The sequence below is a fragment of the Argopecten irradians genome, chromosome 15 (assembly GCF_041381155.1).
Source record: "Argopecten irradians isolate NY chromosome 15, Ai_NY, whole genome shotgun sequence".
In the NCBI taxonomy this organism is placed as follows: domain Eukaryota; kingdom Metazoa; phylum Mollusca; class Bivalvia; order Pectinida; family Pectinidae; genus Argopecten; species Argopecten irradians.
Window position 1 is genome coordinate 7,576,673 of NC_091148.1, and position 15,930 is coordinate 7,592,602.

A 15,930-nucleotide genomic window follows, 5' to 3' on the forward strand; every position below is an offset into this window, starting at 1 on the left:
TATCATTAATACTGAGTACAATATATACATTATGTGCATGAACAAATTCATTATTACAGGCATACTCTACTACACTCACTAAGCAGTTCATCATACAGCTCTGGTACACATTAATACCCTTACACAAATATATATATTAATATTAACACCTAGCTAATTATAATATATCCTTCACAGAAATAAGTCTTTAGCTTATCCCAGTTGTCGCGTTAAAATACCACAAAGTCTAAGTCTTTGTAGTGTATGTAGTCCTCCGTCGACGAATCACAAAATAATAATGTAAAGGCGTCTGCAGTCATTGCTAGATGGAACGGGCTGACGTGCTTCCATAGTTTTAATCCTCAGTCAATCGTAGTCCTGCCTTGTTAATAAGCTACAGCAAATAAATAACATTAATACATTGGTTAACCCTTATCCTTATATATCGCATGTGTTAAACATTTTAGCCTTGACATCTATATTCCATGATAACATATATAACACAACTCAACTCATAAGATATTTTACAAGCTTCCATCATTCGCTTTCATATGCATCATTATAATTAACAACATTGTGTGTAATTCATACACTTTGCTATAGTAAGCAAACATATTGTTTAAGATTATAAATACGAATCCTACTTATCGTCAAAACATCAAACGAGCAACACGATTGCACTCACGGCTCACCGTACATATATAACACACTTGTATATTGTAATGAATATGTAGATACGATACTTATACATTCAAGCATTCACAGATGCATCAAACATGCAAATGAAATGTTTGCTTTTGTATCTTAAAATATTATTACGCGTTACTTTTCCCTGGTCTTTAAAAGTAGATTCGTCCCTTCGTTGATATAATTGCAGGTCCCACATCGTGTGTCTCCACATACTTCTTTCACAAATCTTAAGCGATGTTTTTGTAACTTGGTCACATGGTTAAATGTGCCAAGGGCTCGGACCCTATTTGGTGGAGTTATTGCCCTTTGAAAAACGAAAAACATAAGGTTTTTCTCGAAACTTAGTAACTCGGTTAAATGTCTCGGAGCCTGGGCCAAGTGTCTCGACAGAAACTGTGAATCTCAATGTAGTCTGGTACTTTGTGAAAAAACCTCTTAATAGTGCCACTTTCTTAAGACTTGGGAAGGTTTAATTAAAGTGATGTTGTGGATGGTATTATGTTACCAGATAAGAAATACCATAATTTGCAGAAATGACCAATAAAAAGACCAACAGTCAAATAACATTATTGTAGTTTTAAATATCCAGGCATGACCAAGCCAAAGGATATTTTGTCACATCGTAAACGGTTCAGTGGAGATCTTCTATTATTTTGATAAATCTGTGGAATGAAATGAAAATAACACAATGCTGTGTTTGAATGTTTATTCTGGAATACATTTGTAAATGACCAACAACATAAATGTGCCATAACTGGGCAAAAATTTTGACATAATATTTTTTCTTTGGTGATATATTGAAAACTTTATGGTTTGACGAATTAAGCTTTGGAAATCATTGGAATAGACAGACATACATATATGATGTTTTATAAACATCACATAATACATGCGTAGTACGTTCTGAAAAAAAGCGGTGACAAACTTTCATCATAAAAAACAAAAATTGCTACAGTAAGGCTATCTTGTTTACCGATTGTTCCTAAAACACAATATGGACAACTAGGGCTGTAGGGGAACATACATATGAATTTTAAGACAGATCCATTTATTGCCTTCTGAGAAATAGCGGTAACAAACTTCCAATATCAAAATCCAAGATGGCGGCAGGAAGGCCATCTTGCTGACCAATCGTTCCCAAAATGCGATATGAGCAACTACAAAAATCCCAGCGGAACCTACATAATTATGATATTATTGATATTATTTCAATATCCTAAGCCAAAAATGGCTCGACAACGACGGGAAACGTGTTTTCTACCCCATCAGACATTTCTCTTTTATCCAAAACAAGACAGCCTGCACGCGTCGAGCATTTTCTCGTGATAAACGGTATGTAAAACGTCATATACAAATAAACATTAGCCTGTGAAATCCAATTAGACATTCTATATCAAATTTGATCTTGACCTCGTAATTCACGCGCATGCTGAACTTTTGACCTAATGATCATCGAAGTCGGTAATCAATCTGCCTTCACATATTTGTATACCTTCACATATTTGTATATATATGTATTATCTTTCCTAAACCTGTGGAATTTCGAAATGATTTAAAATTTTTGATTGTCACTGCGCAATGAGTTCAAGAAAGTTTTTGAGTAGTAAAGAATTTCAAATTTGATACATTTTATGAAATAGATTATTGTTTTCGTGCCCTACCTAGATTGTAGGACAGGCAAATCTCTACTTTCTGAGGAATTTTACCTTCTGCAAGTCTCGAGTTAGACAGTCGTGAATCTCTCCTTCGGGTAGAGATTTGACGCTCCTACCCTTAAGGTATGCTAGGTTTACACTATGTTCCCGGCGACCACGGTAGCCCTGTTTGCCCGAAACGTGGTGCGCCGTGGAATTTTGGCTATTTTTGTCTCTGCATTCAAGTTGAACTAGGTCTTGTGAAGTTTTGCCACGGTATTTTACGGATTACGTGGTGGACCGTGGATATAGGGGAAAGTGCTATTCCCGGAGGTTAAAGGTACACTACGGCTATAGCACGGTCTATCAAGGATACCACTACGTTCTCTCTAGGCCTGTTACGATATGATGAGATCTGCTACGTTTTACACGTTTTGATCAAGCTCCGATACTTTTTTTCACGGTCCGCCAAGGCTTACTAGGGATGAAAGTCTGATGCCGGGCTTTTTTGGAGCAAATGAAACAATATTTATTGCCGAAAATGTCATTTCAAACACGTTTTGATTACAAAATTATAATTATTATAGCCAATGGTTCTCACTTAATCTGCCTTTTGCAATAATAGTCTTGGTATGATTTTATGGTTTAAATGTGTTTGATAATGACTATTTCTATTTATTAATACAAATAACTCCATGAAGTAGCAAATATGAACCAGGTCAGGCAATGATACTCCATCACATATATCTTGCAACGTAAGACCGTAGTAAGACGCAACACGTCGTATCACGTCGGGCTTTCAACCGCTACAAGCCGTGATGTGCCTTTACAGAACGCATCGAAACGGCTATCTTTCACCTTGGCTTGCCGTCAAAACCTTGACAAACCTGGACAAAACGGCACAAAACGTGCAGCCAATCTGCATCAACCGTGATAAAACGTGGAAAAAACTCAACAGAACGTCACAAAAATTGAAATCACCGTGAGATTTCGGGGAACGTGCTTGCTGCCCGTTCCACCACGGACCGTCAGGAAGTTTTGTTACGGCCTCGTACGCACTGTTACGTTTTGTTACGTCAATCCCGTTTTATTACGTCCTGTGGCGTTCACCATCTTTACCGTGACTGCCGTGGCAAATTTTTTGACAGTATAAAAATCTGGCACGGCATCCACTGTATTCACGACCGCTTACGTTTGTCTATCACGTCCTTCTGCGCTGTCTCACGTTGTCTCGCGGTCACCACGTTCAGTCCACGGTGGTCTGAAACGGGGCTGCCGTGGCCGCCGGGAACATAGTGTAAACCTAGCAGTAGGGAAAGATTCTATCAATCTTTGGTAAACGGTTAGGAGATAACGCTATGGCTTCAGGAAAATGAGACACAATGAAATCACAGCTTACTTACCAACATGACTCGGCAGCTTTCGCTGGATGAATTCAGCCTCCTTGTCTGTTTTGATTTCAACCAAATCGGATCCCATTGACTTGCAACGACTCTGGAATAATTTGTAGCATATCAAATCATTGAACCCGTTGGATACATTTCAAATCACATAGCCACTCATTTAAGATCCTCTATCTATCATATGACTTCCGTGTTTTTCCATTCAATAAAGCCGATTCATAAATTTGATTTAATACACAAGTGTAACATAATCTATCTGCATCATGAATTGTTGATTCCTATGAATGGCGCGTATTTCTTCGCGTGGGAAACGATCTTTTTCACTTCGTGTTTTTTATTATGAAACGATGAATTGAACGACGACACCATACCAACATGTAGATTCATAACGAGACGTAAAATCAGTATCAATTCTCAGTTTGAGAATGATTATCGGTGAAAACAAATCTCTTTCAAATCTGTTAAAAAAACGGAAAAAAGTATAGTAAAACCAAGCAGTGAACAATCGATATCTTGCATAACGACAACCGTGTATGACTGTTAGGGAACGTGTTTTCACGACAAAAGTCAATCGGTTACGTCACCATAACGTCACAATGTAAAATGTCACATGTGTAGTCCCTTACGCTCTACAAAATTCATAGATTTTCCATCGCATTAATTTTGGAAAACGACGTACGTTACATTCACAGTATAATGACGGCACTATCAATACCTTCCCGCAAGGGAGGTAAATCTGTAATATGCATTAAATAATCAATAAGACGGTGAAATCTATAAGGTCAACTTCTGTAAATTACATGTTGACATTGGTGTAATAATGGGTGAATGCCTATTCCGTATGTGCGCAATAAAGAGTTATCTCCCTTTGCGATTTGATACAGATTGTGACGTCATGTCTTTGCGAGTACATTGTATAAAGTCACATTTTAAAAGAAAACAACGTGAGTATCGTTAATAGTATAATGCCGTCCCAATCAATACCTTCCCGCAAGGGAGATAAATCTGTAATAGACAATGACGGGATACTTGGTTGTGCAAGGAAATAACAATGATATAACAATTTAGTTTAACGTTGGTGACTTACGTAAGGTTTCGCAAATGTAGAAAAGATCAAACCCAGGACAGAGACAGTCCATCATCAGGAAATCGTCAGACCACCAGGTACAGCCACACGTCTTCTCTCCCCCGTCTGGTTACCCACTACTCCATGTCCTTTCTGACGTAATTACCGATACATTGTACCAAGACGGATTGTTCCACTGCTATCGTAAGTTGTATATGTATATTATTTGGAATATATAAGACATGTTTTTTGTAAAATGCACCGAGTCTGGTTCTCCCCCATGGTCTATCAGGATCAACTTGTATACCATCCTCAATAATTCAAGGGTTCCGATCACTTACGATCTCTACACCCCTGGACTATGTCATAGTTAAACTGGAAGAAATAGAACAGAACAGGTAATTTAGCCCTTTGATGCACACCAAGAGCCGCACAAAGGTACACTGTGGTTGACAGTGTGGCTTTGAAGCTGGGCGTCACTCTCTCTGTAGTTTCTGTAGAATTTTTTTCATGCCTGTGCTGTTTTCCTCTGAGCCGCCTTCAGTTTTACTATAAGATAGTCCAGGGGTGTAGAGATCGTAAGTGATCGGAGCTCCTAGTTTATCGAGGATGGTGTGTGTACGCAAGCGGTATATATACATTGTATATATTTTACACGTCCAGATCAAATGATAATAATCGATTAAAACATATTACTGCTATGGTTTTGATTAGTTGTGAATGTTAGTCGTCCTTTGATGTTTAAGAAAAACTTCAATATGAGTGAACGTATTGACTGAATTAAATTGTACAAGCACTGATTGTCGCGTGTCCTTTGCGAAGCACTTCTTGCATGAATTGACTGTTAACTTGCAGCGAATATAGGCAGCCTTTGTTGATGCGACACTGCTTCTGCTTTTTTGCCAAAGATGAGATTTGGTCCGCATTTAGAATCTTTCTCTTTGTAACACGAAAGTAGTCTTTGTCTGTGAATCATATTATGATAATTTGATCCGTGAAGTTTATCAGAATTACATTTATGCATCGTTTACATTTAATTTGTATTACAATGAATATAATCATACTAGTGTACCGCAGTAACAAATAGTGCAATATATGTGAAATAATGTGAAATAGTAAATATGGTTTTTCTCCTGGTACTCCGACTTTTCTCAACCAACATATTGATTTGTAAGTAATTTCTACAATGTCCGTGAGACACGTTCGAGTCCAAATTGCCGATCGAATAATCGATTGGTAGAATGTTCTGCAAAAATATTATGAATTCGAATACAAGATTACACAGTTAAACAGATACCAATACAGAGATGGTTTTAGGCTACAGGGTTTGAGTGGTAATATAAGCTGTCATAAATGAGAGATCAGTCTGAAGTGGCACAATTCAGCTTCATTTTTTCCGTGAAACGTATTATTTTAAAGTCATGTGATATTCCAATCTATTTATGGAAGTGACAAGCGAATGAAAATTTGTTTCAGAATCGATGCAATTCAAAATCGGCAAAGTTAGTGAAGTTTCAAACGGACGAAGAGGCTCAGTTTGTCATGCACTATCTGCCGTCACGCATTTGTAAGCATATAGCTAATAGTATATCGTAAATCTTGTCGTAAAAAAGTATTGATTAAGTTATTTCCAAAAAACATACTCAATAGCTCACTTAAATGTCAATATTCCAAGATATCGATACTGTTTGAATCTCTTTAGTAGACAGTGATTGATTGTATTATCTTTTTTGTATCAAATGATTTTGTTGCAAAAAGTTTTTCAACTTATTGACACAAAAATATAATATCATACAAATATAATTGCCATTTACAGAACACTGCACTCCTACAGTGGATAACATTATTGTAATTAAGTTTTAGTAAGAAGTGCCTCCTTTATCATTAATAGCAGGTAAAGTTTTTACTTTTATTTTGAAAAATACAAATTTTCCCCAATAATATTTGTTTATAAATTTCTCTCTAATATTAATGATTAAATGGAAATGCTACGCTGAAATACGCTGCTGATGTTAATACTTTCAGCATATCAAATGATATGCACTGGACGTAAGGGGAACCATAAGAAAGTGTGGGTGTTTATCAGTGACGATGGACCAGTGGACACATTAACGAGGTCATCGTATCCAGGACAGCCAGATGCAGGACAGTAGTCGTGTGGATGCACCGATATAAAGTCTTAACTTTTTGATGTTGGATTGTCATTGTTCAGATTTCAGATTGTACTACATCTGTGAAATCATGCGTAAGTTTTTCGTATGTTTGAATTAAAAATTAATGTAATCCGTTGCTTACGATAAAGTATCTGTAATCAGTACAAATCAGGCACATTTAGAATACATGGTTATATCTAAGGGTTAATATACAACGTTTGTATAACATAAAGCGTTTGCAAGAATATGGAAAAACGATGTTTTTTAGTCATCTCGGCTTCCCATGTCGATCAGAAAATAAACCTTGTATGGTAAAATGGTAGTTTGATGAAAAAGTAAACAAAATGTAGCCAGTCAATGTCTTGGTCATTACTTAATGCAGAAGTCAAACAAACAAAGCAAGGTAGAAAGCATAAATTCATGGTTCTGGATCAAAGCATCTTATGGCACTGCCATGAGCTCTGTCAAAAAGAAAAAAATTATCAAAAAGTGTATATGACAGAAATATGGTATACATATGCATGTAAACCTGAAGGAAAAAACAGAAAGTGTATGAATGACATTGTATATCCTGCATATATAAGAGAATACCATGTAAAAAGCTGTGTGCTTAAATGGTGTTATACATTTATTTAGTTTTTTTCTTTGTTTTTATTTTTTCCACTCTCATTGTTTTCCCTTTCTTTCACTCATCTTGCAAGTTACTATTTTCTTCTTCTTTCTTTTTTCCATAAATGTCTTTCATTTCTGTAATTTATCCCTCATATTGGTCTTCTTAAAGTGAATAGTCGGGCAAAGAAAACCAGTCTAGATGCGTTCATTGGCCTTCCAAAAGTTCTCACATATTGATACGACGGTCAAGTTCTGCTTAGTTTCCCAGTTCTGACCATTAAAGTAAAGAAAAGTTGAAAGCATTGAAAGCGAGGCTGCGTGGAAATGTAACCACGGACATAGTGAGCCGGGAGGACGTTTTAGAATTCCCGAACTTTAAATCAATTTCTTCGTACGCAGACAGATTTTGACGAGAGATTTTATTTTTCCATTTCATAAGAAATTATACTGGATACATTCACACCATTTTTACCGACTTTAGCCATCCTTGCCCGACTGTTCACTTTAATCTGTGCAATCATTTATTTATATTAGCATTATTCAGGTTGAAATGTTATTTTCTCCCTGCTCTGAGTGTTTGTAAATATTTCTATATCAAATACATTTTACTTAGTATTTATGCACTATTAAATACACGTTTCAGTTATTGAATCCTTTTAAAATGAAATGTAATATGCAAAGTACATGTGCATTTGTGGACATAATTCATACATTTTCCATATTATTAAACAACCCTATTTTGACCCTGCATTGAACATTCATGTATGCAATATTATTATATTTCTTTGGCATTTGAAATGTCTGCAAGATGTATTCACATCAACTGAGAATAACAAAGCATTGGAAGATATATCAAACCTACGTATATACATGTATACATTAAGACTGAAACTGTCATCAATCACATGTAATTTGCTTCATATGTAAACCCATAGCAGCAGTACAATAACAAACCAATTACGTGGATAGATATTCAATCAAAGTAAAAGTAATTCATATGTATGATAAAATTGAATTAAATGTGAAATTGTAAGGTATGACACCCATATGATATATTATTACTATATTATTGTCTACACGGACTTAGTGTGCACAGTACACATGTACAGTGTAGCTAGGCCAAACACGGTGACGGTTTTTGTGTGTTTATAAAATCATTTATCACCCACCTGTATGATTCCATGCTGCTCTGTAAATAATCTAGAGAATAGCAAATAAAACAGTGTTAACTGTACTCTAATGGACAAAATTAACGACGAAATCAAGAACATTTACATCGTTTTACTACTGTGTCGCAGTTTGATTGTATCCAGCGCGTGCACCGGAAGTGACTCCATTCAGAGACTTTCAAGCACCATTCGTTTCTGTTGTAGTTTTATGAGAAAAAAAAATATTCAAATACATTTTAAGTCCTTGTCCAAATATTCAATAAAAAAATCTTACTATTATTGCGTTGTTTTCTGATGACTGTGATAATACTGATACAGTTTTAAGCAATTATAGAATTTCTCGTCCACATAATCAGTTTACTATAATGTATTTTATGTAATGTTTTTTTTTTTTTTTAATTATTTTATCTGGTGTAGCTACAACAACACCACCAAAAACAACAACAACAACGACTTCTAAATCACGTGACTGTAAGGACGGATGGATCGAATCGCCAGAAAAATGTTACTACGTCTCGACGAGATCCGAAAGAGCTGAGTGGGCTACAGCTGTAGTAAGTTGTTCTTCTTTTTACCAGCATGTTTCCTTGTTTCGTTAAATAGGCTCTATTCACCGTTCTTTTCAGTTAAGGACGTGCTTCTTCAACAACAGATGGACAATATTTTTTCCTAGGATGCCAATTCATTTTTCTGATGCTTGTTTGTTTATAGAATAAACTTTTCGTTTCCCGCCTCAATCAAACAGAAGCAGAAAAATAAACGTAAATGCCAAATGGTATTTAACATATAGAAGAACTGCCATTCGTTTACCGTCATATCAGATGTATAATACGAGTTTTTATTTTTTTCATTTTTGCGAACCGTTGGCGAAAAATGAAAAAATCGAAACAAGTATCATAAGTCTAATAAGAAGGGAAACAAATGATAGATTTGATTTATCATATGACTAATATTAGCCTTTATGTCTTCCTCTTAGGAGTTTTCCACTAAATGATCAATCAATCGATCAGTTGCGATTCGGACCGTGTCACTAAAAACCAAAAGTCGGACAAATACCAATGCGCCGTAATAAAAAGTGCGAAAAATAACCAGTTTATTTAAAATATTAATCTGGGTTTATCATGCATCACATTGTCAATTTTTACGTGTAAACGATTTTCAAAAAAAAGCTTGCAAATTTAATGCAATGGAAAATCTTTAAATCTATCAATTTTGTAGAGCATAAGCGACTACGCAAGCGACATTTTATATTGTGACGTTTTTGTGACGTCACATTCTACAACCGTCATTCACGTTTGTCGTTATGCAGGACGTCGTTTTGTCACCGCTAAGTTTTACTTTACTTTTACCGTTTGATTTAGGAGATTTGAAAGATGTTTTCATCGATTATCATGCTCAAACCAAAATAAAAATACGAAGTAAAACAAGATCTTTTCACTCGCGTAGAAATGAGTACCATTCATCGGAATCAGTCATTTACAATGCAGAGAGGTTATATTAAACGCGTGTAATAAATATTTGTCATATGTTAAATCTTTATAAGCATGTTGTCATAATATAAAAAAATATTTGTTTGGTCTTCTGATTTTCGTTTTACAGTGATCATTTCCCAAGCGATATTGAGATGTTAAAAAAATAACATTGAGCGTAAAGTTTATAGTTACAACTTTACCTTTGCTTACAAATTGTTCCAGAGGCGTTGTGAGTTGATGGGAGCCGATTTGGTTGAAATCAAAACAGACAAGGAGGCTCAATTCATCCAGCGAAAGCCGCCGAGTCATGTTCGTAAGTAAGCTGTGATTTCATTGTATCCTATTTTCGTTTAAATCTTTAGCGTTATCTCCTATACATTCACCGAATACTAATAGGATCTTACCCAACCTTGAGGATAGGATGGAGATTCAGGATTATCTAACCAGGTGCTTGCCGAGGGTAAAGATTTCTCTGTCTTACTCTCTAAGTAAGAAAATATCCTTTTTCCGTCCATGTAATTTCCACCAAAAAGTTAAACACTACATATGCGATTTCAAAATACAAAGACAAATTTTCTTCAATAAACTGTATTAAATTGGAGATTTTTACTACTCTTCTTCTTTCTTAAACTCGTTGCTATGCGACGAACAAGAACTTAAATATTGTTGAAATATCAAAAGTCTAAGAAAGATAACACATATTGTATCCAGACTATTTAAATAAATGTTTTCACTTTGTAAGCATCAACGAAATATGTGAAGGCAGGTTGACTCCCGACTGCGATGATCATATGGTCAAATTTCAGAACGCTCGTGAAATACGAGGTCAAAGGTTGCAAAATTCCCCACGCTCTGATATTTTTGGAAATTTTGCAGTCTTTACAAGTACATTACTACTTTATATGTACGTTTTATTTATTTTGTATTTTTTAAAAAGGCATAAAGGGCCTAAAATGATGTTTTCTAACAATACTTTTGGTATATGGCAAGGGGACCCCTTGTGTCCACCTTTTGAACATATTCTTTTTTATTTTAATTATTTATGTTAATAAATGATAATTCATTCTTTACTTTATATCCATTTATAATAATATTTACTAAGTATTTTGGCAGTATAAAAAATGCGAATATAGGGTTTGCTGTATTTGGCATGTTAATGATTTTGTCCACACTTTAAACCATATTAAAATCATATGTATAATCTTATAACAGATACTTTTAAAAAAATGAAATCCTGGAAAATAGCATTTCATAGGCAGAAATGTAGGCGGGAGAATTTTCTGAGAAAAAAAAATATTTGCCCAAGATGACTGTAAATTACAAATTGACCATAGATACCGCATTGCATTTTTATTCTTGCATTTTCCCTAACAGTACAAAAAAGCATAACAACTAGATATACTCTTAGGTGAAACAAACAATTTATTTTTCAATATCAGAAATCAAATAATTATTGGAACGAAATGTATTTTCGTCAGCAACTCAAACTCAAAAGATACAAATTAAGATTATCCATCCCATTTATGTATTTAAAAACTATTTTAAATTGAATTTAAAATGATTAACGAGGGAAACAGAGTTCCATTTGATTTTCAAATAAAACATGTTTAATCTAAAAAGAATACCAGACAACAAAGGCTACAATTGTAATTTTGACCAATCATGAGGCATTTATTTCGTTACAATTATTACTGTGTACTTACATCGGACTCTGGAATCATAAACTGAAAATACTAGGTATACTAACAAAGAAGTGGTTCGTTGCTATACTGCACTATTTATTTTCAAGTCACTCAAAAACTATTTTTCGGGATTTTAATTTCAAAATTAATTTACACATAGACAGAAAATATCAAGAGAGTATTTTTATGCGTGGTAAAATTGTAGACAAAACTCGTAACAGTGTAAGTCAGATGACAAAGAGCAATATTCGTTTTCATTTTTTCCCAAAAGTGTTTATTTTTTATTTTTTATTTATTATTATTTCAAACAAACGTTTCCGTTGAAAATCTAAAAGAAATGACTCAAATATAAAGTATACGACCTACTCAAATGATTTATAAATAAAACATGTAGAATATTTAACAAAGGCTAACTTATTTTGGCATGTTTGTGCAAGATAGTTTTAATGAAAATGAATACGATGAATTCGGGCCTTTTTAAAATCACAAAAGGAAAAAGTAGTGTCATTTGAAAGAGACAACTTGTAGTACTTTCGATATGCAAAGTTTCAATAAAATTAGGCTGTGGGCAGTTTCTATGGGATTTTTAACGTTAGCTTGAACACCGCCTTTGATAGTAGAATGTCTAAATGGACTTCATAGGTCAATTTTTATTTACATATGACGTGTTACAACTTCCGGTTTATCAAGCAAATATGTTTGACGAGTACAGGCTGTCCCTGTCGAGGATTGACGTTAAAGTAAAATAAATACAATTTTAACTAAACATCAACAATTTCAGGTCAAGTTTATTCTAGTGCCGTGATTATCTTTTTTCTCTTAGAATAATGAAATAAAGAGTAAATATCAACATTTAATTACATTAGTAAAACGAAGTACATTTTGACTGGAAAAGTCCTTGAAATTATCAATGTACTGTCAATTCTCATTTCAAAATTGTTAAGGATATCATTATTTTGATATTTGCAACAAAGTGCGTACACAAACTCATGGAATTCTATGAAGTCTACTTTCTTTCTCCTAAATACTATATTCAACCTGTAAGACATTGACACATGCACAATTACAATATAAATGCAGTAATAAAATTCAGTTGCCAAGGAAAATAGGTTTTAAGCAACAACATCTAACATTTAACAAGTAATATTCGTGTTTTCTCTCATAAATGATTCCCTGTACTCCGAACAAAAAAGTACACATATATAATCACATATCAATGTAGAAATAAATTTCAGTTTCCAAGGGAAACACATTTTCACCAATCGCATCTAACAGTTAACCGAGTAATATTCCCATTTCTCCCTTTAAATGATTACCCCTATCCCAACATATTTGGGGGCGCGGTCACCTAGTGGATAAGTCTTTCGACATATTGCCACCAGACACCTCTGGGATGCGGGTTTGAATCCCGTGTGGGGCAGTTGCCAGGTACTGAACGCTGGTCGGTGATTTTTCTCTGGTTTTTCTTACATTCTTTCTTCCTTACATTACCCTTGCTATCAATAGTACGTTAAACAAACTAAACCAAAAACCAACATATTTTAATTATATATCAATGCAGAAATCATGATCAGTTTTAAGGGAGACAATTTTACCACTTGCATTAAAACCTCAACTGAAGCCGGGATGTGTTTCCCGTTAGTGGTGGTTCAACAAATACTTAAAACATAGATATATTAACGGTTAGTATAGGTCAGTGCGACATTGCTAACTCAACGACTTTTGCGTTAAGTGTATTTCTGTATTTTGTTGTTAAAACAATTCGTAATTTTGAGCTAAAATTTGATGACGTCACGCCGATATCCGTTTTAATTATAACAACTAATTCAGGAATACTTTCAATATTTTACCACTAACAGTTACCAACAGTTTGGGAATTACAATAATTACAATGCATAGGGTTTTAATTTTACAAAATCAAATAAGATTTTAAATTAATTTTGACAGTGTAATTATCCATATTTAATTACAATAGTAAAACGAAGTACATTTTGACAGGAAGAGTCCTTGAAATTATCAATGTACTGTGTATTTTCATTTCAAAATTGTTAAGGATATCATTATTTTTATATTTGCAACAAAGTGCGTAAGACAAACGCTTTTATGATCCGACGAACGTAATCCGACAGAAGCTCAGTGTTATTGCTGGCCCGCATGAGGCGTAGCAGTTAGAATCGGATGCAAATTACGTCATCTTGCAGGATAGCCATGTAGCAAGAACGCTTGAATCAGATGGATGTTCGGTGTATTACAAGCACTGCCTGTTGAAGTAATATTTAAACGAATTACGGAAACAGACTTTAATCTGTCCGGATTCGGACGCAATCTTCCTGATAAAGTATGGTCACATGTGTCCGCTTGCATCTGTTTATTAGATTTCGATGTAGAACAAGCATTCGTGGTAAAAGTATTCTGAATAAGGATTTTCTAGAAATTAATCGGACATTTTAATTAAATCTGGTTCCATTTACAGATGGAACAAATATATCTGTAGTAGTATACCATGTTCGAGACATTACTTTTATATTTCTTATTTAATTTAAATCACATTCGTGTAACATTAATAATCAGACATATTATTAACGGGACACGGAACATACTAAAATGCGAGATGACAGTACATACTAAAAGCGAAATGAAAACGGACCATAGAAAAACATAGAAACATATTAGATTAAGTTCAATATTTTCTTTGCCTTTTCTCAGAGCTTAGCAATCTCTGCATAAAACCCTTTTTTAATTTGTTGGCAGTAAAATTATTATTAAAACTGTTCGTCTGTACTAGATCTGGCTACATTGCACTAACACAAGCTCACAAATTATAAAATGGCTTTCAACAGAACAATTAAAATTGCTAAACAATATCATCATATCATTGTTTAATTTCCATATTCTGTCCAACCAAAGGGTTAAGCTTCCGCGTAGCCCACCTAGCTTTTTGGGAAGCTAATACTTGTTGCTCTTTATTTGCAAGCGTTCAAGTGATAGACCACCTTCCAATATAATCAGCTGACCTAAAACGGAATATCTGTTACGGAAATAAAAAATTTTTCTTATGTGAATTTCCTTCTCAAATGGTGGTTTTGGGACAAGGATAGAGTGTGAATATATGAATAAAAAATAAACAGAAAATTCGGCTCCGTTATTTCCATAAATTGAACTTTTTAACATTGCTTAATTCATGGTTATTGAAACATCTGGCGGCGCCCTTTAAGACCTTGCCTTCAGTCATATTATATAACACAAAACTCGTAGTGTAGATAAAACAGTTTATAATGAGAGTACACTCATCATTTCGTGTTATAATTATATTCAAATTAACTCTCATGATTCAACCTACTATAGATTATCTCTTCATAATTGACCGAGGATGTTTTATTCATTTGAAATAATTACGTTGTTTTTTCAGCCAATCAGAAGTGGCGTTACAAACATCAACGCCGATTAAGCAATTTTTTAGCGAATGGAAATGCCCGTTACAAGCAAGATTTTATTGTGTTTGACATTGACGATTTTCTACAATTCTTTTTTTTTTCCAGTGCCAAGTGACTTTGTGTATACCGGTCGTGCGATGAAAGGATCACATGGTTGGTACTTTCTCAGCAATAGCGAGTTGGTTGATACTTCAGTGAGATCCTGGGCTCCTGGAGAACCGGATTATTCTGAACAACAAATATGCGGATATACTAAGACCGGGGAAGGTTTCAGGATTCACGATTGTGTGTGTATTGGATACAATCTCCACTACATCTGCGAGATCAGACGTCTGGAGGCCTAGAGCTGATAATTTGAAAGTGTGGTCTTAGGACATCTCGTTCACTTTGTAAACACGAATAACTCATTCCAATGGTGGATGAAGACTGGCTTTATTACCCAGCATTACTAGAGAGGTTATATCAAAGGAGAGTAACTCGCGGACTTATCCAATACTGTTACACACTTGACGATACCAAAATAAAACTTTCATATTTGATTAGGGTATACTGCCAACCAATTTTCTTTCGCATGCGAATATTGGTATCTACATCACTTAAAGTGATAGGAACTTTCATTTAAGTTTTAAATCCGTC

General features: G+C 34.6%; 1 protein-coding gene across 1 annotated transcript; it reads left to right on the top strand.

Annotated features, from left to right (window-relative positions):
* Positions 1-7,013: 7,013 nt before the first annotated feature.
* On the top strand, positions 7,014-15,638 carry LOC138309679 (perlucin-like protein). The gene is made up of 4 exons (XM_069250891.1): positions 7,014-7,017; positions 9,124-9,260; positions 10,401-10,491; positions 15,400-15,638. The coding sequence occupies exons 1-4, from the start codon at positions 7,014-7,016 to the stop codon at positions 15,636-15,638; spliced, it is 471 nt and encodes a 156-aa protein (XP_069106992.1).
* Positions 15,639-15,930: the final 292 nt, after the last annotated feature.

What these genes read in the sequence shown, in the direction of transcription:
- LOC138309679 (XM_069250891.1), top strand. An exon ending in CTGAGTGGGCTACAGCTGTA is followed by an intron (nt 9,261 to 10,400) that starts GTAAGTTGTTCT and finishes AAATTGTTCCAG; the next exon opens with AGGCGTTGTGAGTTGATGGG. An exon ending in AAAGCCGCCGAGTCATGTTC is followed by an intron (nt 10,492 to 15,399) that starts GTAAGTAAGCTG and finishes TTTTTTTTCCAG; the next exon opens with TGCCAAGTGACTTTGTGTAT.